The following is a 19,841-nucleotide window of genomic DNA, read 5'->3' as shown; positions in this document are numbered from 1 at the left end:
ACATCATATATTACATCATAGGCGCTTTGTGTTGAGAATATGTGAATGAATGAAAGAATAAAGGTCCAGGTCCAGGTGTCTGAGTGTGGAGCAGAAGGAGTGGAGGAGTGTCAGTGTGTCTGCAGAGACTGTGTAGAAGGACAGAGCAGCAGCAGAGCAGTCCGGATACACTGATGTCACATCCAGAGGAACACAGGGATGATGCTGGACTGGACATTGTGTGTGACAGTGGAGCTGATGTCAGAGCAGTTCACACTGCAGCACTGACAGTCATCTCCACTTGTTGTGATTGGTCCGTCAGTCACTGCTGGATGAAGCTCTCCTCTCCACTCCACCTCCCAGTAACACGGCCCAGTCAGAGCCTCTCCACCCACCAGCTGATGGTGCTGCTTCAACCTCTGGATCATCAGGACACAGCTGATCCTCTCAACACCTCCACCTTTCTCATCACTCTCACAGAGCTCACCACAACCTCCATCTGATGAGAGAAGCAGAGAGACAGCAGAAGTGATAAATGAGTGTTTACAGAGACTCCCTCCATCAGCTGTCAGTCAGTGATATAAAGACCAGCAGGACTTCAGTCCTGTTCAGACCACAAGTGGAGCGGCTGTGTAGCGTAGCCAGCTTCCTTTCAGCTTCATGTTAACGTGTTGGAGTGAAGCTCACAGACCTGCAGACACTTTGGACATCAAGTCTGTTTACTCTGTAGGTTTCACTGAAGGACACAGTGGAAATAAACTGCTGACAGTCCCTGAATGCATCATTACTGCAGGAACACAGATACTCACAGCTCACTTTAATGATGATTTACTGCTGTTAAAAACCAGAGTCTCACTCACATTTAAAGATTTCATCTACTTTGGAAACATTACATGACAAATGTGTAAATATGGAGTCTGTTATAGAATATTTGGACAAATCAAATGACACATGGGCAGATATAAATATAACGTTAAAGGTCCTACATTGAACAGTAAAACATCAGCTGTGGTTTCTGGACTTCAGCAGAGGTTCTGGTCTGTATACAGACCACATGGTTACTAAATGTAATGATTAGGGCTGTAACGATACACCAAACTCACGATTCGGTTTCTATCACGATTTTTGACCCACGGTTCGATACAAACCTTGATTTTTTAGAATAAAATTAAACATTTTATTTATGTAACATTTCAATAACTTCTGTATATGAAACTCGACTGATAGTATCAGAGGCGCAGTACTGGGAAACTGAACCAGTGTGAATGGATGCGTCTTCTCCTGGTCATTCTTCACTCTGGCGGTGCTTCGCTCTGAGTGAACGACCATCGGCGGAGAATTGGTGAACCACCTGTGGTGCTAATGCGGCGTCTCTGTGTGAAAGGGGCTACTTATTGTTACTCATAGGGCTGGATCTGGACAGGAACTTGTGTCACGATTTTGCCTTCTCACACCAGGAGACAGGTTCATGCATCTGAGTGTCGCGATTTCGATTTTGATATGTGTGTCATTACAGCCCTAGTAATGATGGTTCTCTGAAATAAGAGCCTTCAGTCAGACTGATCTGAGAGCTGTGACAAAGATGAACTGATGAGTTCTTCAGTGTTGAAATGAAAGAACAAGAAACCAGCATGAACTGACTCCAACCCTCTACTGACCTCAGAGTCTTCAGTCTACAGTCTGGATTCTCCTTCAGATCACACAGCAGCTTCACGTCTGAATCCTTCAGGTTGTTGTCATTCAGGTCCAGCTCTCTCAGATGGGAGGGGTTGGACGTCAGAGCTGAGGCCAGAGAAGCACAGCTGATCTCTGACAAACTGCAGCTCTCCAATCTGAATAAAAAAGACAATAAATAAATCTATAATCCAGTCAGTCTGTAGGATCAATATCAATGATCAGACATTATTTGTGAAAACACATCAACAGAAATCAGAATATTTGAAATTCAGCTTTTCAACTGTTAGTTCAGAGGATCTTCTGTTAACAGATGAAAGTATAAACATCAAATTACTTTAACAACTAACTGAACATTTTCTACAGTTATTTTAAAGTAACAGAAGGCTGAAGACTGAATTTAGATTTAAAAAAAACATGAAAATATGAATCAAAAGAGATTTAGAACTTTATGGATGTAAGTAATATATGAATGTAACCTCAAATAATTCAACAATACAACAGTAACAGAGTCAGTGAACTGACCTCAGAGTCTCCAGTCTACAGTTTGGACTCTGTAGAAAATCACACAGCAGCTTCACTCCTGAATCCTGCAGCTTGTTGTGACTCAGGTCCAGCTGTGTCAGATGGGAGGGGTTGGACTTCAGAGCTGAGGCCAAAGAAGCACATCTGATCTCTGACAAACAGCAGCTCCTCAATCTGAATAAAGAATAAATGATGGAGATAAAAATCAATTTATAATCCAGTCAGATGTGTTCAGGTCTTAAACCTGTAGCTCAAAATTACTGTGTCCTCATCAATGAGCTTTTCACTAAAATGAGTAGAGAGACTTTGTCATTGTGTTATTGTGGATCATCATCAGCCTTCTACAGACATCATCCACATGTCAGCACAACATTCATACAGCTGTTCATGTCAACACAGATTCATAACAAGTTGCTGATCTCAGTCAGGGGTCTTATTAGAGGAGAAAACACAACATTTTCTCCTCAACATATTATGAATATATGCTTTGATTTGTGTATCATTAGGATCAATATTGATGATCAGATATTATTTGTGAAAAGACATTGACATCAACAGAAATCTAAATATTTTCACTTTAGCTTCTCAACTTTATCAATTTAAATCAAATGTTGGTTTAGAGGATCTTCTGTTAACAGATTAAATCAAACATGAATTCACTTTAAAAACTAATTGAACATTTTCTACAGTTTCTTGAAGAAACAGAAGTCTGAAGACTAAATTTAGTTTAAGAAAATTGAAAATAAGAACAAAAGGAAATCTATAACTTTTCCAATTCATTTTATACATGAACTCTAATGTTAATTCAACCATAAAACAGTAACAGAGTCAGTGAACTGACGTCAAAGTCACCAATCTACAGTTTGGACTCTGTAGAAAATCACAAAGCAGCTTCACTCCTGAATCCTGCAGCTTGTTGAAACTCAGGTCCAGCTCTCTCAGATTGGAGGGGTTGGACGTCAGAGCTGAGGCCAGAGAAGCACAGCTGATCTCTGACAAACTGCAGCTCCACAATCTGAATAAAAAAATAAATGATGGAGTTTAAAATCAATTTATAATCCAATGTGTGTAAATCAATTGTTAGTTCAGAGCCTCTTCTGTTAACAGATTAAATCAAACATTAATTCACTTTAACAACGAACTGAACATTTTATACAGTTCAAGAAACAGAAGTCTGACGACTGAATTTCGATTTTTTTTAAAAACATGAAAATATGAACCAAAGGAGATTCATAACTTGATGGATGTAAGTAATGTATGAATGTAGACTCAAATATTAATTCAACAATACAACAGTAACAGAGTCAGGGAACTGACGTCAGAGTTTTCAGTCTACAGTTTGGACTCTGTAGAAAATCACACAGCAGCTTCACTCCTGAATCCTGCAGGTTGTTGTCGTCCAGGTACAGATGTTTCAGATGGGAGGGGTTGGACTTCAGAGCTGAGGCCAGAGAAGCACAGCTGATCTCTGACAAACTGCAGCTCTTCAATCTGAATAAAGAATAAATGATGGCGTTAAAAATCAATTTATAATCCAATGTGTGTAAATCAATTGTCAGTAAAGATGATCTTCTGTTAACAGATTAAATCATAAACATTAATTTACTTAAACAACTGAACTGAACATTTTCTACAATTATTTTAAAGAAACAGAAGTCTGAAGACTGAATTTAGATTTTAAAAAAAACATGAAAATATGAACCAAAGGAGATTTATAAATTGATGGATGTAAGTAATGTATCAATGTAACCTCATATAATTCAACAATACAACAGTAACAGAGTCAGTGAACTGACCTCAGAGTCTCCAGTCTATAGTTTGGACTCTGTAGAAAATCACAAAGCAGCTTCACTCCTGAATCCTGCAGCTTGTTGTTGCCCAGCTCCAGCTCTCTCAGATGGGAGGGGTTGGACTTCAGAGCTGAGGCCAGAGAAGCACAGGTGATCTCTGACAAACTGCAGCCACCCAATCTGAATAGAGAATAAATGATGTAAGTTTAGAAGACAATGTTCCTCCTTGAAAACATTCAGGGCCCTATTTAGACAGTCTAAAGCACATGGTTTAAAGCAGGGGAGATTGCCCATCCAGTGCGATTCATGAAAAAAAAAGAAAATAAATACATTTTTTGTAATATAATTTGCTTTAAAAGTTTCATTGTGGCTTTTATTTAGTTTAACATTTAAAATGTAATATACACAAAATATAAAAAATAAACTTAATCTTTAAAGTGATTGACCGATGTCAATCAATCACAGTTCGTATTATGATGACATAATCAATGCATTTAACTCAAAGCCCAGAAGACTCCGCCTCATGTAAAAATTGCTGGTAAGACAGTGTTGTTTTTTTAAATCTTTTTTTTATAAATGTATTCTGGCCCGCCGGGGCATGTTGTGATTGTGGTTGTGTACATCCCGTAAAGTATCAAATAATAGCCGGGGAGTTTGTTTCAATCACTTGACTGACCAGGCGGCAATTTGGGACAGCCGTTTATTTTCCTCCTCACAAAAATCCGGGAAGAAAATGTCACATTTTCGGAGGAAACGATTCAGCCAACCAGCACTCGCGGCAAACTCCTCATCTCTGCTGTCACTCACGGTGGCGTCGTTTGTTTCACCATCGCCCTGATCGTTCTGCGGGACACTCTCTCGTGGCGTGCCTGTTTGCTGATAACTCATCCCTGCATGTTTATCTCAGGCTCCTCGCTAGCCTTCTTCCTCCCTCCAGCAGGCAGCCTGGCCCTGTTGCTGTCCTCCTCGGACAGACGCTGAATCTCTCACTATCTTCTGGTGGACAGAGAAACATCTAGCGGCTGCGTCTCCCGAGTTTTCCTCTGCATATTTACGACAGAAAGTTTGAATTTCAAGTCGTACTTTTTGTTCTTTTTGCTGCACTGGAGCCATGGCAATCATCAATGTGATACTGACTGACACAAAGCAAGCAAAATTCGTGAAAAAGGCGAAGAAGATAAACGTGCAGTGTCAGTGGTCAAGTCTACTTCCTTGATTTAAAAAAATTAATAAAATGCTGGACATTTATTTGGAACCAGTGGTTATTTACCAAAATATACACCTGCACCCGGCGTTTAAAGGGGACCCTGTGGTTAATTGAAACCCGACTATAATTTGGTCATTTACGGTATTCAATTTGTCAGACATTTAAATACCTGTGCACTGATTGTGCGCACTGAACTGTCCAAGGTGCTTAACCTGGAGCAGCGCATGCTCTCTGTCTCCCATGTACAGTAGTGTGAAGTTTTGTGCTATTAACAGAGTAAACAGAGAAAATCATGTCTTTCGTCTCGTTGAATAGCAGCAAAACAATAAAGCTTCATCAAATAGCCTACATAAACTCGATCTCTCTCGTTCTCTCCCTCTTTTTCCCCTTTGGATCTTAACAGTGAAATTTAACAGAACAGACGTCCAGTTGTGGAGTAGCGGTCTCTACTGTATATCCACTCATAGGTATATTATTCGCACCATAGGCTAATTTACAGCCCGTCAGATTTTACTATAGCCTATCATAAATCGTTTACATACTTCTCACATTAGCTTTAAAAATAATGAGGCCCATCCTGATTATTCCAGGCCCACCCATTAGCTACATCCTGGCTCCGCCACTGGTTTAAAGTGCATTGCCCTAGTGAATTTAGGGTCCATTTTGCTGGTTAAACAGGATAATCTGGGCACAAAATGAGATGCACGGCACAAAGGTTTCATTTAGACTCATGGGTTTGTTTTGGGTGGAACATAAATCAAACCAATCCGAGATTCCCTTTAAGAGCCAGGTGCATCAGGACCTGGCACATATTAACCAGTGGGACTCGTCTTCAGTGAGGGTCAGGGATGTGATCCTCGGCTGCTAGACCCTCTGTCCCCCCTCTGTTAGACTGCATATGAACATATAAACTGAGGAGGAGGAGGAGGAGGAGGAGGAGCACTGCTGTGTCCCTCTGTGTGTGCAGGTCTCAGTGTGTGGATCAGGTGTGACGGGACATAAAGGGTATTGTAAGTGGCCACCAGGTGTCTTTGTCTGCATTATTTCTATGCATCTTTCGGGGTCTCTTCATGTGCCCTGGAAACAGTTTAAGGGTCATTGGTGTCGTCACATGCTACTTTTGTCACACAAAACACGCCAAGCTTTGCCATGGGTAGCCACCAGGTTTTGGAGTAATCGAAAGGAATGAAGGAATATGGTATGTTATGGAATATAAGTATGTTCAGTCATGACGCTATTGTATGTAAGCATGACTTGAACTGCAGCGTTTGTTTACTGCCAGAAGAGATATGAGTTGGAGCTGGTACGATTTTGAGTGCTACAATTACGCCCTTGGTAGGTGAACTGAGGTAAATGCTTTGTGTGTTTTATATGTGTATGTGAATGAATGAACATGAATTGCTGTGTTAAATTGTATGAATGTGGAAGAGGAGCAGGAGTGTAACTTGAACTTGTTGCACAGTATATTTCTGTATGAGCAATTTTTTGTTTTTAATGAAACCACTCGTGTGTGTTTTTAGTTTCGCGGTGCCAGAAGATAAACAAAAAGATTGCACCAGCCGAGCTCCAGCCTATTCTTTACTAAATGCCAAGGGACTGTAACAGGTATCATCCTGATCAATAACGGTGGGATGAGAGGGTGAAATAAGTCCTTAATGAGGAAAATATTTGTGACATCACCTGAAGTGATCCTCCAGCAGCAGAAACTGAATGTGTGTCTATGTGTATCTCAACATTAGCATGTGTACGAGGAATAACTTTATTGATTATTTAAAACTCCTGACTCGTTTCCTTTGGAGAGTTTATAACTACAGCTTTTAGTTTTGTTGATTAAATGTGTCATGATATTTGTTACGACTTTAGACCAGCTTTCAGTTGGTTTATGTCGCTGCCGCTTTCTGCTGTCTCATGTAATCAATCCACCATCAGTGCGACTGACCACACCTCACTTTAAGACCAACATGCCCAGGAGCACACAGGTGGGTGTAAGTAAATCACACAACTTGGGCGTTGGGCATGAAAATAACAACTGCGTCAGTCTGAAACTAGCGATGACAATTCGCACAGAGCATAAGATAGAGCCCTCAGTGATTAATAATCTGTTCAGAGCTGAAGAAGGTTAAGAATTTAGAAGTTTAGAAAATGGAAACCTCTGCAGCTCCACTAGTGGCTCCATCTGTACAAACTTATGTTGTGCAGCCAAACACAAATAAAACTCCACAGAAACTGATTTAAGATTCAACTCAAGATCACAAAGTTTATAAAGATGCAAATATGTCATGATGAATTTGGGGACATGTGAACAAAAGACATCTACAATATTAATTTTAGGAATAGTTGAGTCATAAAATAAAACCATCGTCAGTTTAAACTATTCAGTCAGTTTAAACTATTCAGTCAGTTTAAGATTCATAAAAAATGTTTAGAAAATTTGATTATTTATGTGTTTTTTATTGTTCAATAGATGAATAGAAATTAAGTTGTTTTAGGAAACAAATTTAAATTTGAGATTAAAATCAGGAGTTAAAAATGTTCAGGATGAATTGTCCGGTAAATGTCTAAATGTGCAGCTCAACATTAAAACAACCATAGTTGAACCACAGAAGAAAATAGACTTTCGTATTAAAATACTCAGTGAGGATCAGTATAATATCAGCCTTATGTTTGCAGTTTAGTGTCAAAACAACTTTCATATCACATCATATTAATCTTAGCAAAAAGTAAGAAATTGAGGATACGTAACAATTGTTGGATGTATGAATATGAATTAGGTTCATTTGTTATATGATATATGATATATGATCTTTTCAGATCCACAATAATAACAGAGACAGTGAACTGACCCCAGAGTCTCCAGTCTACATTTTGGACTCTGCAGAAAATCACAAAGCAGCTTCACTCCTGAATCCTTCAGGTTGTTCCAGCCCAGCTCCAGCCCTCTCAGATGGGAGGGGTTGGACTTAAGAGCTGAGGCCAGAGAAGCACAGCTGATCTCTGACAAACTGCAGCTGATCAATCTGAAAAAAGAATAAATGGTGTAAGTTTAGAAGACAATGTTCCTACTTGAAATCATTACATTTTAATAGACTGAATTATTGTGACATGCTAACAACAACAGTCACTTCCTGGTAGACAGGACATAAACACAACAAGATGGAAGTTAAAATGCAACTATTAATTATGTAAAGATATAGTGGAGTCATGGTGTCCTGAACCCAGAATGACGTCACACTCTCAGTGTGTGTGTTAGTGCATGTATGTGAGTGCATGTGAGTGACTCCTTGTCGCCTCATTTTGGATCTCACTGCTTATCTTGCTAAGATTCAACCTTCTCTGCCTCTGATTATCTTACCCCGATATTCTTACCCTAACCCGAACCAATCTCACTCCTCATGCCTAAACCAACAAAGGCAACAGCAGTAGGATCCATAATGATGCCTCACTGTCATCCCTGGTACATTCTTAACATGGTGGCAGGGATACAAACTTTATCATTTTACAGCTAAACAGTGAAAATTTATTTCTGAGGGAACTAGTAACATGATTCATATTTGGTCAACACTGACAAACTGCAGTCCCTCAATCTGTATAAAGAATAAAAGATGGAGATGAAAATTAATTTATAATCCAATCAGATGTGTTCAGGTTTTAAATGTGTAGCTCAACATTACTGTGTCCTCATCAATGAGCATCTTTCTAAAATGAGTACAGATAAGATGAACCTTTCTTGATCCCCTGTAGGAGAAATTCAATTTGACACTGCAGCACAAAGGAACAGTGTGTAAAAAAATAACAGATAATAAGAGCTCGAGGTAGGAAGTGACTGAGAGAAATACAATAGAATCAAATAAAAACGCACTCGAAATCTCTCTCTCTCTCTCTCTCTCGCACACACACAGTAACTTTTTCATTGTGTTATTGTGGATCATCATCAGCCTTTGACAGACATCATCCACATGTCAGCACAACATTCATACAGCTGTTCATGTCAACACAGATTAATAACATGCTGTAATTAAAGGAGAGGTCCACATTCACCCGAAAAGTGAAGTTGGTGATTTAGGTCATTTGTTAAAAGTTCAAAAGTGAGTTCCTTCAGTTAAAATATATCTTAAAACATTTACAGACATTTATTTGCAATGATTCATATTTTGTGTTGCAATCTTCTGGTCAGCAGTAATTCACAGTCAACAAAATGCTTCAGCCCTCTGCACTATCAGAACTCCTATCAGCCTTCGTTCTTAGGATATCTACTAAGTGCCACACTCTCTTCTGTTCCTATGCGAGGGTTTTTAGGGTCCCTTTTCCAGTACACACACATCTCCTAATTGGTCACTTTGGTAAATTATCCAATAGACTAAAAGAGGAGTTAACCTGTCTCCCTGCTCATCTCCCACAACTCATCTAACTGGGCTGTGGTCAACCTAAGGTCCCCATTTTGACCCCTCTATCCCTCTACAGGAAAATAAACGTTTAGGCATCTCCCACCATTTGGCTTGGAGGTCAAACTCAGGTTTAGTGTTTTATGATGGCTTAGGTGTCTGCTAACTTTTGACACCCTCACAGTTGGAAATCAACTCCTGGACCTTCACTCACACATGGAAAACCAATTAGTCATTGCTGAATCTAAACTGTGTAAACTCAAAGATCAGAATGTGTTGCCATTAAGATACCTCATTATCAAACACATTTTTAAAGGAATGTAAGGTAACACTTTACAGTACAGTACACAAAAATGTGAGATGTTACTAAGAAACAAGTGAGGAATTAATCAAATGACCTGGTAATCAATGAACTGGTAATGAGAATACATTTCTTTTACATTTTTTAGGATAGTCGTTTTGTTTCAGAACAAACTGAACTGTCTACTGTAGCACTTGATCATTGACTATGTCTTTGACTAAACATGAAAAAGAAAAATGGAAGAAATGTCCTTTGTTTTGTGGATTTTGTGTGTTTTTATGAGTATTTAAATATTTACATGAGAATGAGCTCCCGACACACTCAAAACTCCTGAACAGACAGTGACTGATGTCAGTCTGATGTTTCACTTCACTTGCTGAGGAACTCAAAAAGTAACTTAGCATAAAGTAATTAGTACAAATGAATCATCACAAGTCCTTTTGGTCAAACTATAATATTGATAATGTTTGTCAAATGATGAAGTCAAAACAATTTGAAACATTCTGTTCTCATTTGCTGTTAACGTCAGTGGTCCAGATAATCTACAGTAGATGGATAAATACCACCACTGGTAAGAGGAAAATATATTTTTATACCATGTTCTGAGTGACGACTGGATTCTGATTGGCTGCAGGCTGTCCATAAACTTTTGGTATACCAACAACCAGCGCAAGAATTTCATGAGGGCCACAAGGGCCATGGCCCTCGTGCCCTCGCAATTTGGTCTCGTGCCCCTGAAAAAAATATCTGCCCTAAGGCCACAGTGGCCTTGATGCCCCGCCTGCACTGCCCTAGTGGATTTTGCAGTTTTCTCCTCTGCCTCTTCCCTGTCAACACGGCTTTGAACACCGGCATCTTTTGCGGAAAAGAAACGCGTCTTTTTATGACATATTGGCAACGTCAAATGAGACACTGGTACATCACCAGTGGTAGGCTCGATTCGAGCCTGGCATGAACCGCTCAGGTGAAATTGGGGCTACAACGACAGTTTGACAGCCATCTATCACTGGCTAACCAGGAGACTTCATCAAACGCACCCCCGACGTCCGCGTGACCGAGACGTTGGGTCCAGTCGCCGGGTCTGAGTTAAGACAGTAGCCCTTTTTACACAGCGTCTCTGCATTAACTCCGGAGCAGTGGTTCGCTAATTCTCTGCCGATGGTGATTCACACAGAGTGAAGCATCTCCGCTGTACTGCTGTGTAATTCACACAGAAAGCTGGCGCTGCGGCTCCTAAAGAGGCGTGATGGTACACGTCATGATGACGATGTCAGTGTTCCCCAGGTGTTCCCTGAAGTCTCGGTCGGGAGGACTGGCGGTCGCGGTGATTTATTTTCACCACAAACATAGGTGAGTTAAAGTTTTTTTTGCCGGTGACAGACACTGTTTTTCAGGCAGAAATGTGACGAAGAGTTCTTCAGATTTATGCTGCTGCAAATCCTGAAAGTTGATTAACTAAACTGTTTAAGTCTCAGTGAAGGGTTTGAATTGAATATATGGAAAAACAAGACGATGAACTGACCTCAGACTCTCTAGAACACAGTTTTGACTGTCCAGTCCAACAGACAGTAGCTTCACTCCTGAATCCTTTAGGCTATTGAAACTCAGGTCCAGCTGTCTCAGATGGGAGGGGTTAGACTTCAGAGCTGAGGCCACAACTTCATAGTGAGTCTCTGAGAGTCCACAGCCAGAAAGTCTGTCATGACACAGATATTACACAAATGTTCTTATGAAAGAGGAAACTTTATATTTACTTCATGCATTTGATGTCAAAACATTATGTTCTGATTAATATTTTTTATTTACATCAGTGTTTCAGCAAACCTTCATCTTATCTGTGTTTGACATGAAACAGTGATTATCATCACTCTCTAAAACCTGCAGACATTAAATTGGTGTTTTATTTTAATCTTGCAGATGAAGGAAGAGAAAATGTAGTTACATGTGGGTTTCCATAATGTCCACAGTCTGTCAGTGTGACCTGTTTCTATGTTTTGTGCCAGAAAGTAAGGTTATTTTATGCCCGGCAGTGTTAGCATGAGGGTGTGAGTGCAAAAATTTACATCATCGCACATCTTGTGTGGAGGATGTGGGCTCCACAAATCATGGTGCTGAATGATCGTGCACCTCCTGAATTCAAGATGGATGAGTTTGAAGATTTGACTTTTGTTTTTTTTTTCACTTTGTCTTTTTTTATGTATATTTTACCCATCAAAAAGAGAAGAGAAACCATCTTAAAAATCAACATTTAAATGATTAATATTTTGCCCGATAATACAAATGTGACTTCTATAAAGACTTATATGATGAACACTTTTATGGTGATTTTGAATTATACATCCACTGTCTTTTCAAATGCTGTTGTATATTGCAGTAGTTACCATTTACAAGAATACATAAAGATTAATACCAAATAAGAGTCAATTCAAAAAACAATCTCATGTTATGTATAAAAGGTAAAGTAGAACCTTTAATTTGAGCTGGAACTTTTTGGTCCATTTGCTCACTGTGAAATGTCTCTAAACCGACATAATGATAACAATAACCGCATGAAAGAAATTCTCAAGAACTTTAGAAACATCACATGAAAAATTATACAGATCTTATTTTAAACTCTTCAGTATAGTGGTTAAAAACCTCTTTCATTAATTTCACCAGGGTTTCTGCTATCAGCCAAAGAAAGGTCAATCGAAGAAAAAATTTAAAATGTAATGATCATCAGAAATAAATAGAATAACTGTGTTCAACAACCTGACAGCTATAAACACATCCAACTGAAGAATCAACAATGTTGCACTCATGGTAAGTGAAACATTTATTATAAATAATCACAATTGTGTTTAAACATGTAAGCGCTGTTTCAATATAAATTACTGTATAGTTGGTATACTTAAGAATTAAACTTCTAATCTACTGTCAGGATTTATACATTTTCATTATGCCCCTTTATGCCCCACGACCACTTAGTATGTCCCCCTATGACCCCGGCCTACTAAATAGGCTACTGCCCATGACTGCCCGTGACGCCCCTTAACAAACACACTGCTCATGAACCTACACGCACATCGTTAATTGCTCATTACATTATGATGTCTGCCACACTTAGATGCTATAATATCGCACAACACGTATAGATTGTCTTTTTCCATCTTTTCCTATTATCTCACATTATTAAAAGAGTTGCACAAATCCTGTTGACAAATGAGATGGTCAGAAGCATTAGTCTCTTTAAGAGGGGCTAATACATGGAGAGCAAAGCCAGGGTATGAGAGAGAACACATTCACCTCTCACTCATCCCTTTCACACATGAAGAGGCCTTGAAGGCCAGCGATATCACCTCCCAAATCCCTTGTGCCTGTGCGACAGTGAAGGCGCAATAAACAAAGGCAGATATCAGGGACAGGCAGATGAGGCCAGGAATATTTTGTTTTCTTCAACAGGGTGACGTCTCTAGGAATCATGGTTCGTGTGCCAAGAAACTGGGACCAGTTTGTGCACCACTGATGGGAGGGCTAAAGTCTAAACCACGGATTCTCCCCACCTTATTTACTTGATTGTCCAATAATAGTATTCATCCTATCTATATGATTGACCAATGACAATTCAACACATACATTGTAACAGCAATATACAATGTATTACATGCTGAAATTCTGCATCTTTTTCTGGGCGATTGGTTGCAGTCCTTGATCTTTTTTTTTGAGCTTTTTACTTTTGCTTAATTATACAATTCAAATAGTTAACGGTACATCATAGTCTGTCTTCTCTATTAGTCTGTCTACTTTCACCTCTCAAACGAACACGCCTGACACTACACTGATTTATAATGTTGATAATCACATCTGGACTCACACAGCCTTCGTGCAGTTCCTCACAGCTGGAATCAGTCTCCGTCGTCCCTCCTCTGATGTTTTGTACTTCTTCAGGTTCAACTGATCCAGAACCTTCTCTGACATCTGCAGCATGTAGGCCAGAGCTGAGCAGTGGATCACAGAGAGTTCCTTCTTTGATTTCAGGAACTCTCGGATCTCCTGATGAACTGAGTGGTCATTCATCTCCATCAGACAGTGGAAGATGTTGATGATTCTGTCAGGAGAGACATCATCTCTGTTCATCTCCTTCAGGTTGTTGGTGGCTCTCTGGATGAGTTCTGGCCTGTTGTCTATCTGACCCAGCAGACCTCCTAAGAGTCTCTGGTTGGACTCCAGAGAGAGGCCATGAAGGAAGCGAACAAACAGGTCCAGGAGGCCATTTTTAATTTCAAGGGATTTCTTCATGGCGCTACTCAGAAAGTCAGCCAGGGATGGGTAATGGGTCACATGGCCAGAAAAAAACTCAAAAATCTTCTCAAAAACAGACTTTGGTTCTAAGTCATTGGATTTGAAGTCTTTTAGAAAAGCCTCCAGAACCTTTGTGTTCCTGTTGGTGTAACAGTGGAAGATGTAGACTGCAGCCAGAAACTCCTGAATGCTCAGATGAACAAAGCAGTAGACTGTTTTCTGGAAGATCACACTCTCTCTTCTGAAGATCTCTGTACAAACTCCTGAGTACACCGAGGCCTCTGTGACATTAAGACCACACTGCTCCAGGTCTTCTTGGTAGAACATGATGTCTCCTGTCTCCAGATGTTCAAACGCCAGCCTCCCCAGCTTCAGAAGAACTTCCCTGTCAGCCTCCGTCAGCTCCTGTGGACTCGTCTCACGTCCCTCATCGTACTTCTGCTTCTTCCTCTTTGTCTGAACCAGCAGGAAGTGTGAGTACATGTCAGTCAGGGTCTTGGGCAGCTCTCCTCTCTGGTCTGTAGTCAACATGTGGTCCAGAACTGTAGCAGTGATCCAGCAGAAGACTGGGATCAGACACATGATGTGGAGGCTCCTGGAGGTCTTGATGTGTGAGATGATTCTGCTGGACAGATCTTCATCACTGAACCTCCTCCTGAAGTACTCCTCCTTCTGGACGTCAGTGAAGCCTCGTACTTCTGTTACCCTGTCCACACATGAAGGAGGGATCTGATTGGCCGCTGCAGGTCGGGAAGTGATCCAGACGAGAGCCGAGGGAAGCAGCTTCCCCTGGATGAGGTTTGTCAGCAGCACGCTGACTGATGACTTCTGTGTGACATCAGACACGACCTCATGGTTCTTGAAATCCAGTGAAAGTCTGCTTTCATCCAGGCCGTCAAAGATGAAGAGAAGTTTACAGACAGCGAGCTTCTCTGCTGTCACCTTCTGTAATGTTGGATGGAAAACATGGAGCAGCCTGAGAAGACTGTACTGCTCATCTCTGATCAGGTTCAGCTCCCTGAACGACAGCAGAACCAGCAGACTGACATCTTGGTTCTCGGAGCCCTCTGCCCAGTCCAGAGTGAACTTCTGCACCGAGAAGGTTTTTCCAACTCCAGCGACGCCGTTGGTCAGAACCACTCTGATGCGTCTCTGTTGGTCAGGTGAGGCTTTAAAGATGTCGCAGCACTTGATTGGAGTGTCATGGAGGGTCTCCATCTTGGAGGCTGTCTCTAGCTGTCTCACCTCATGTTGGGTATTAACCTCTTCACTCTGTCCCTCTGTGATGTAGAGCTCAGTGTAGATCCTGTTGAGGAGGGTTCCACTTCCTGTTTCATCACTTCCTGTTCCATCACTTCCTTCAGTCACATGTTCACATCTCCTCCTCAGACTGATCTTATATTCATCTAAAACCTCCTGCAGAACACTATCAGCTGAAAGAGAAGAAAATATTCTGGGATTAAATTGAGAGCAAGAATCTTGATTAAATAAAAATGTTTTTGAATGAATGATATTCATGATAATATTAAATGTTCTACAGAACACAACAGTTGTTCCTTTAATAAATGAACAGTTCCTGTTTTCAGACATGATGACATCAGCAGACAGATGTTCAGTCTTACTTGGTGCAGTGTTAGTCTGACTGACTGTCTGCAGTCCAGCTCTTGTTCTGGATGTTTCTCCACACTGGGGACAGGAGGAGTGTTCTGATGAAGCAGACTGGTCCCAGTATGAGGTGATGCACTGTCTGCAGAACCAGTGTCCACAGCTGGTAGAGACTGGATCCTTCAGGACGTCCTGACACAAAGAACAGCAGGACGGCTGCTCCTCCACAGAAACACTTCCCTCTGTCTTTCTGAAGAGATAAAGGAAAATCACTCAGATTAGAAATCATAGTTCTAATACATCTTGATAAGACAACAATCTCAGTCACAGCAGGTCGAGTCTCACAACACAGTGACTGATGTGTTCAAACTGTAAATGCTTTTATTGATAGAGATGTTTAACCTCATTAGTGCTGTTAAGAGGATGTTGCGTTATTAACACGTTATTAAGTTAACTTTGACAGCCCTAATGTGTGTATAAATTTATATATATATATATATATATATATATATATATATATATATATATATACATATACTGTATATATATACATATATATGTATATATATGTATATATATATATATATATGTATATATATGTATATATATATATGTATATATGTATATATTAGTGCTGTCAAAGTTAACGCGTTAATCGAGCGTTAACGCAACATCCTTTTAACGCTGTTAATTTTTTTAATGCGCGATTAATGCTCTGTATTTTAAAAAAAGAAATGTGCATTGTTTGATTTACGGCCATCAGTGGCACCTGTAGTCTTGATCCAGAGGGTGGCAGAAGAATAAGAAAGGGAATCAGAAGAAGAAGAAGCAGGGTTGGCGTTCGGGAAAAACACGGTGGACTGAAAAGCGAAAGTGAAAGTAAATGGAGAAAGGACTTATGAACGGCAAATTCACTTTCAAAACACTGTCAGATGGTTCTGTTGATAGGACAAAAGTTATCTGCATGTACTGTCGACATGAAATGAGTTACCATTGAAGTATGTCGAGTCTGAAATATAATTTGAAAGCCAAACACACGGCAGATGCAGAGAGCCCACCGTCGCCAAAAGCAGACATCACCATGTTTTGATCCCATTTAGGGTGAGGGGATATTTGAGCCTTTTATTTTCCTGCATGATTTGAAGTGTTGAATAAACATTTTCATAAAGCAAGCATATTTGCCCTTTCTTATGTTGTTAAAAGTATTAAGAACATGAACAAAATACATTAAGCTAAATTTAGAACAGAAAGAAATGTGCCAAAAAAAAATCTATTAATCGCGAGTTAACTATGGACAAAATGCGATTAATCGCGATTTAAATTTATTTAAATTAATCGTTTGCAGCTATCGATTCTTTTTGTAATCGATTAATCTAGCACTTTATCGATCGATTATTCAGATAATTTGTTGTTTTTGCGTTTTTAAACAACCAAAAAATAATGCATAACAAAAATGATGTGGCTGTATATACATTTTGCCATTCAAAGAAACCAGACAAAGGAACTGGTTTGACTTCAACTGGAGCAGATTTAATAAAACAATACATAATATGTTAAAAAAAACATGTAGAAAGTGTTCTCTGCTGTGCCCTCTGTGTTTTGGTGCTTAATGGGGGCGAAGCTGTCAATCCCCCACAACAGTTTTGACTTAGCGACATTTTGGGAATTCATTGGTCAATTTGGATGATTAACACCTCTATCAAACTGTCAGAGCCAATAGAATCGAGGTGCAGTCCCCAAATCCATGATAACCACACTAATCCGCCAATCACAAGGAGGCAAATACACTGTGAGGGAAGACTAGAGTCCTCCTGGAACTGAAACTTATCCTGAACTGTCAGGAATCATTTCAAAGTGACACAGACACATTGGATTGGCCGGTGGAGGCGGTGTAATGCACTCAAACAGAGTTTATAATCACAAAACAGCCAATGTAGCACGTAATTCATGATCATGTCTGTATAAAGTGATGTTTATTTTTGCTCTTCTTCGGCGGCTGTTTCAGTGAGTTCAGGCGCAGAGTGATGAGACGTATACCGTCCCAGCTTTCATATGACATGCTGTATGTAGCGTTAGCATGAAGTAGCGTAATCGCTAACGCCGATTTTTCGGACATGCGCCATTAGCATGTTTTTTTCTACGTGCTCCTTTAGTTGCTTGGTGTTGGAATTGAGTTTCGATTAGGTGAAACGATTATCATGAGCGTTAAGCCGAGCTTCTTCCCGTTAAGTTGGTGTGCTGCATTAATATGTTGCTACACGGTTAGCATGCTTTTATAGGGTGTATAATGCAACATGCGCAGCTCGGGTTGAAGAGGTTAAAAACATCAAAGCTAAACATCATATCTAGTCAAACCGCATCACGACATCGCTACAAATACAGTATGCTATCAGATCCCTGCGCGTATAGTGCGCGTCATAGGAATTTAACGAGGCTTCCAGGCAGAGTTTTTGCCTCGAGGAATTTTTATGATCGAGTTAATCGAGTAACTCAATGAATCGTTTCAGCCCTAATATATATGTACGGAAATTACATACACACACACACACACACATATACATACATATATATATATATATATATATATATATATATATATATATATATACATTTACATACACAACAATATAACGGTAATGATGTAATTATATAAACTGATACTGACAGTTCTGTGATAAAAACATGGCAGTCTTCTTACTGTGTGTCTGAGGGTCCAGGTTCTTTACTGAAGTCTGGAGGATATTCTTTCGACCAGTCACTCTTCATAGACGGACAGCTGGAGACTGCAGACTCTGCTCCGTCCTCCTCTTCCTCCACACAATCACTCATCTTCTGCACTTCAGAAAGCACTGAGGTAAATATGTAGCACATGGAAGGAGAACAACATGAAGACGAGGAAGACAAACAGGTGAAACAAGATGAAGAGGAGGAGGAAGGTGTAAAATGGAGCTGGTGAAGCTGCAGACTCATCACCCAATGTGATGCTCAACAAAAGTGACATTTACAAAGATGGGCCATGTTTATGTGTAATTAAAGGGACGTCCCTCAGTATGATGTCCTGCTCTGTCCACTCAAAACAGAGACTCAACTAACTGCCTGCACACTTTCTCTCTAACTTGTTGGTTGCTTCCTCCATGTTTCATGTACCTGGATCACCTGCTCAGGTTTGTGGTGTGATCACTTTATGAGCTTCTCTCTGTTATTCTTTGCTCAATAGAATGTAACCTCACTGAATAGTCCCGCAATGAATCACATGTTTTCATAAGCTTCTAAAATACAAACATGTTGTGATATCTCATTTAAATTGGTGTTCATCAAATACAAAAATTGATTATTTTGTAATCTTTTACTTGAAATCAGCAAAAAAACAAAACAAACAAAGTTGAATATGATTCAACCTCAGATGTTAGAGGCTCACAGTCCTTAGTGTGAAATATTAACACATTCTGTTAATATTTAACAGCAACATGATACTTCTGATCAACATTTATTGTATCTACACTGGAACAACACAATATCTTGACTGTCTGTGCAGTTTGATCCAAGTCTATAAAACAGAAATTTGTGAGGTTCATGTTTAATTAAGCCTGAACCTGCTGATAACGATTTACTGATTAACTATTAAATCATTTTGTCAGCTGAACCTGAAGTGGTGGACAAAATATTGAATATAAATTTAAATCCAGTAAAACAAAACCACTGTGGTCTTCTGGACTTCAGTCAGTCTGAGAGGTAACCAGTAACACTGACAGTGAACTCAGAACATGAGAATCAAACAAGTCTGTTCAAGAGTCTCAACCCAGACTGAGAAGAGAGGATCACATATACACCATATACAGTCAGAAGTTCTGATCCAGATCAGAGACTCTGACCACAGAACAATATTTATGTAGAAATAAAACTCACCCTGTCTCTGACTTCTTTTCCTCGTCCTGCTGCCGTCGACTCAAAATGAACTCTGACTGAACACATTCAGTTTTATAGTTTTATTGTCCCTGTCCTGTTCTCACCTGCTGTACCTGAACCACCTGGTCAGTGTTGCTCCTCCTCTTGTCATTTCCTGTAAATCACATGTTTACTTTTTTCTGTTCAGGTGT

General features: G+C 39.9%; 1 protein-coding gene across 1 annotated transcript; it reads right to left on the bottom strand.

The window, feature by feature from the left end:
- Positions 1-320: 320 nt before the first annotated feature.
- LOC115569832 (NLR family CARD domain-containing protein 3-like) lies at positions 321-18,968 on the bottom strand. Its single transcript, XM_030397996.1, has 7 exons — positions 18,443-18,968; positions 15,949-15,994; positions 13,712-15,555; positions 11,381-11,554; positions 8,019-8,192; positions 1,638-1,811; positions 321-478 (listed from the first exon to the last, which is right to left on the bottom strand). The coding sequence occupies exons 1-7, from the start codon at positions 18,712-18,714 to the stop codon at positions 463-465; spliced, it is 2,700 nt and encodes an 899-aa protein (XP_030253856.1). The 5' UTR covers positions 18,715-18,968; the 3' UTR covers positions 321-462.
- Positions 18,969-19,841: the final 873 nt, after the last annotated feature.

Source organism: Sparus aurata, chromosome 19 (genome assembly GCF_900880675.1).
Source record: "Sparus aurata chromosome 19, fSpaAur1.1, whole genome shotgun sequence".
NCBI lineage: Eukaryota > Metazoa > Chordata > Actinopteri > Spariformes > Sparidae > Sparus > Sparus aurata.
The sequence above is the reverse complement of the archived record's forward strand: the minus strand, read 5'-3'. Positions and strand labels throughout refer to the sequence as shown.

What these genes read in the sequence shown, in the direction of transcription:
- LOC115569832 (XM_030397996.1), bottom strand. Translation starts at nt 18,714, where the DNA reads ATGAGTCTGCAGCTTCACCAGCTCCATTTTACACCTTCCTCCTCCTCT. An exon ending in AGGAACTGCACGAAGGCTGT is followed by an intron (nt 11,555 to 13,711) that starts GTGAGTCCAGAT and finishes GTGTCATGACAG; the next exon opens with ACTTTCTGGCTGTGGACTCT. An exon ending in TGTAGACTGGAGACTCTGGG is followed by an intron (nt 1,812 to 8,018) that starts GTCAGTTCACTG and finishes TTTTTTATTCAG; the next exon opens with ATTGGAGAGCTGCAGTTTGT.